Raw genomic sequence first — 4,474 nt, 5'->3', positions numbered from 1 at the left:
CCACATAGACTGCTCAAACCCTGGCATAAAGCATGTATACATGTATAACTATTATGCACAAGAATAAAAAGAAGTCATTTCCTTGCGCACAAACATCTTGTCCTTTAAAAGTTTTCTTGCATTTCCCAAGGAATTTCCTATATACGATCCCCTAAAGGTATCGAGACGAAGGGCCACCTTAATCCGAGTTCGAACAATCACTATCACTCGGGGACTGCCATCCAAAAACTAACTCGGACGATCCGAACTATTAGCCCTCGGGGGCTTAAGACCTATTAGGCAATGCCCGAATTTCAAAGGCCACGGCCACCCCCACTCGGGGATTGTTATATTAGGTAAGCCCGGATAACTCGGGACACTAAGCCCACTGGGCGACACCCGAACTAAAAAGGCTACGACAGTAGTAACACGTCTCGGAGACATCCGAGACCCGTAACAAAAATGAGGCCTTCAAAAAAGAATTCCATAACCGTTTCTAAAGGCTACCCTCGGCAAACTATAATATAAACTACTTTGGAAAAAAGTTTTCGGTAATATCGAATTCTTACGATGCCTTAAAACAAAATAATGTTAAAGGCAAGGTTTGTTCGAACCTTCGAACATAACCTAACTATTTCATGCTAAGGCATTTCGACCTTTGCAAATACAAATAATAAAGCAAAGGGAAAATTCAAAAGCTGTGAAAGGGAAAAAGCCTTATATATACATGTCAAAAATTCTTTTTACAAGGGCCAAATAGCCCCGATACAAACTTTTACAAAGGTTGAACGGCCTCATCAAAAAGCAGAAGACAGAAACATCTAAAAAGATCCAAAGTGGCCTAGTCTTCGTCGGGGGCCGCATCATCACCTTCGGGGTCTCTGCCGCCCTCGGACTCACCCGAATCTTCAGACTCCTCGGAATCTTCCTCCTCGGGATAGGCCAGATTCCTAGTCGCGGCTTCGAGCACCTTGGCATCCTTGATCTCAGCCGATAAATCAAACCCCCGAGTGTGAACTTCCTCGAGGGCCTCTCTTCGGGATTGCCACTTCATATGCTTGACCATATTTTTTTTCAAGGTCCTGAGCCGCTTCGGCAACGACCTTATGCTGGGCCACCCTTTCATCAGCTTCGGCTTTGACCACGATGACCTCTGACTTGGCCACCTCAAGCTCCTTGGCCATATTTCCTTGATCGGAGACAACCGAACTCAGATGAGACTGGAGCCCCTCGACCTTTTTGGCCTTCACCAAGGCCTTTTCTTTTGCAGCCCGAAGCTGAACCTCAGCCAAAGTCAATTGTACCCGGAAAGTCTCCTTTTCCGAGGTCAAGTGATCCATGTTTCTTTTCCATTCTTCGGCCTCGGCCTTTACCGTATCCACCTCTGCCTGGAGCTGCTCGATCTGATCAAGTTTCTTTTGAACCTGCGGGTTCGGACCATTAGCCACCGTATCTGACTCATCATCACTAACTTCAAATACTCTTCTTACCTGCTCGACCAGGTCGGCATGCTCTTTTCGGACTGCGTCTAGATCAGTCTGGAGTTTCTCACTAAGAAGTTTGTAAGCATCCCTCTTCTTAGTGAGCCCTCGAGTATCGGCCTCTTGTTGGTTTAACTCCTTCCGATATCGGAGAAAAGTCTCGTGATGAAGCACCGAGGCCTGCAACCACAATGAAAAGAGTTACGATTGTTTTTAACTTAATTTAAGTGCAAAATAAAGGTCAACAAAGTCATTCAAAGTTACCCGATTTAACGTCTGTTGTACTTCGTTGAACTGGCAGGGCGCTTGCACCTCGTCCATCTTAGTTTGATCTTCTTTAGTCACCAGGCACCGAATATAACTAGCAACCCCACGGGGGCAGAGAGAACCCCGGGAATCCTCCGGAATAGACATAATAATTGACCGCTTCCGGTCAGGATCTACACTCGGAGTTGGGAACCGGTTTACTAATTTTGGACTTGAAGAAGGCACGCTGGCTCAAAAGACGGTCTCTTCTTTGTTACTGGTAAGTCACCCAATCCGGTGACATCCTCCGAGGCGGTAGAGTCTAAACCATCAAAGAAGTTGTTAAAAGAGTCTGCCACCTCTTGGGGCCCCTCATTTGGGCGTCCTTTCAGCATCTGGGCCTCGTTGATCATGGAGTCAGTAAATGAAGGCGACTCAGAGAGATCTATCACCCCAAGTGCATCCTACGGGAAGTTATCCTCTGCCTGAGAAGTACCGACCGTGGTCTCTTTGTCGACCTCCCCAGTTCGGGGCAAAACAGCCTCGCCCCTTTCTGGTTCGGAGGCCTCGGCCACTGCCTCTTCATCAACCACCCTAGTTTAAGGCAGTTCGGTATCGCTTTGCACGCGGGCCACTAGTTCGAAAGCTTCTTCTTCTTCGGACTCGTCCCTCAACCGATTGAGTGAGTCTGATGGGATCTCTCGGGCGCTGGTGCTTTCCTTGGATTTGTGCACTAGCTTCTTTTTCGGTTTTTTCTTCTCTGAGTTTGGAGACCTCGGAGCCCTTTTTCTCTTTTTTTCTTCACCCTGTCTCAAAGCAGGGAACTCGGAGGTGCAATCTTTTCCACCATATGAAGGCCTCATTGTAACATCCTAAGGAAGACCTGCAAAGGAAAGGAAAATGCGTAAAGGCTTAACAACACAGAGGAAACCTAAGTGTTGTCCATACGAGAAGGGAATCTCACCGTGAGAACGAGCCTCCCACCGGCCCTTCGATAGTTTGCGCCATATGCGCTCGAAATATGATTTTTGCGACACTATGCCCTCAACCCACTCCTTGAGTCGAGAAACTGCATCCGGTATCTGAGCAATAACTGCACCACCACAAAACATCGATCAGAAGGGAGGAAAAGGAAAAGCGATAAACAAAATCTTGAATGCAAAGTTATACTTATGTGTCATGTTCCATTTCTCAGGAAATAACACATACTCGACCGGGATTAAATTCGAGGTCTTCACTCGGACGAATCGGCCTAACCAGCCTCGGTCCCAATCCTCGTCGATGCTCGAGAATGGGGCCTTACTAGCCCGACGGGAAAGTTTGATTAATCCCTCTCAATTTTTCTTATGAAGAAGCGGAGGAGAATTACTATCCTCCAGAAAGAAGGATGAATTTGACCGAGGGTCACCTCGTAGCTCTTATAAAAGGCCATGATGATCGGATCCAAGGGGCCCAACATGAAGGGATAAGTATAAACACTTAGAAAACCCTCAACGTGGATCGCTTCCTTGGGTGTGGGGACCTCCACATGCTTATTAACCCAGTTGCAATCCTCCTTGACCTTGGAGATGAAACTATCGGTGACCAAGCATATATATCTCAAGATCGGTTCACACTGATCCGGTACCGAGGAGGGTTTCTCGACCTTGAAATCAGCACAGGTTGGGCACCCCATAGGAATGAACATCTGCAGGGGAGGTTTCCGTGTCAGCTCCTTAGTAGCAGCAGACGAAACATTTTCTTCTACAGCCAGTCGCGAGGCAGAGGGAGTTTCTTCTTGGGGAACAAATTTTGAAATCTTCGCCATTTCTTTGATAGATGAAGGAAAGAGGAGAAGTATAAAAATTAAGTTTGATGGTTGGGAATTAAAAACAAAGCTCAAGTTTTTGTGAAAGGATTTCAGAATAGCCAGAAATGTAATACTGGGAAGTGTTGAAATTTCTAAGAAAGAGGAGTAGAGAAGATTTGGATATAAAGTTTTGAATGAAAGAAGAAGGGGGTATTTATAGTTTCCTAACGACGGTTAAAACCATAAGTGGCCGACCAGCAGCTGACGAACATTTAATGCTATTAAGACATGACTGACGAGATGTTTCGTTTATTTTGTCATTTCTGACGCGGAGTATCGAGGAGAGATATCGGAAGCTCATATCGTTTCTCGTAGTTTACTTTCGAAAAAATGAGGGGACTATCTGTATACGGTCGAAATCGGGCTCGACTATTGCATAACAGCTCAGAGCATGGACAGTTTGAAGATCGACCCTGAATCTTACCGAACCAGAACACGAGGTCAGAATGTCCGTCCTCAAGAACATTGAGCTCGTGATCCCGGAATCGACCCTGACCCCGAATAAGTTCGAGAAAACATTACCGGTATAACAGAAGATCGAAATAACGGAAGGCCGAAATATCCGTAGCCAATCGGATATTTCGGCGGGAATCTCAGCACGTGTCAGTAAAGAACCGGAAAATAAGCAAAACCAGAAGATTTTTACCTTTTATAGAATTATATCTAAAGTAGGACTCCCCTACTATATAAAATGGAGTCTGATTACTTATAAAGGACATTGTAACATGCATCCCAAAGCAGTATATTACCATGCTCTTCAAGTTCTTATTATTATCTTGTTGTTCTATTATCAATAAAAGCATTTTTGGGCTCGAGGGTGGCTAACCTTCAAAGGCTAAGACTGTTCAACTTAAGCGATTTGCATTCATTTTTTCATTACTTATTTCAATTGCAATCTGATTTGTCGTTTAGTATCAAA

General features: G+C 45.2%; 1 protein-coding gene across 1 annotated transcript; it reads right to left on the bottom strand.

Moving 5' to 3' along the window:
- Positions 1 to 977: 977 nt before the first annotated feature.
- LOC138892943 (uncharacterized) lies at positions 978 to 3,513 on the bottom strand. Its single transcript, XM_070176703.1, has 2 exons — positions 3,352 to 3,513; positions 978 to 1,640 (listed from the first exon to the last, which is right to left on the bottom strand). Exons 1-2 carry the CDS (start codon positions 3,511 to 3,513, stop codon positions 978 to 980), a joined length of 825 nt encoding a protein of 274 aa, XP_070032804.1.
- Between the last annotated feature and the right edge of the window lie 961 nt (positions 3,514 to 4,474).

The sequence above is a fragment of the Nicotiana tomentosiformis genome, chromosome 5, assembly GCF_000390325.3.
Source record: "Nicotiana tomentosiformis chromosome 5, ASM39032v3, whole genome shotgun sequence".
NCBI lineage: Eukaryota > Viridiplantae > Streptophyta > Magnoliopsida > Solanales > Solanaceae > Nicotiana > Nicotiana tomentosiformis.
This window is presented reverse-complemented; position numbering and strand designations above follow the sequence as displayed.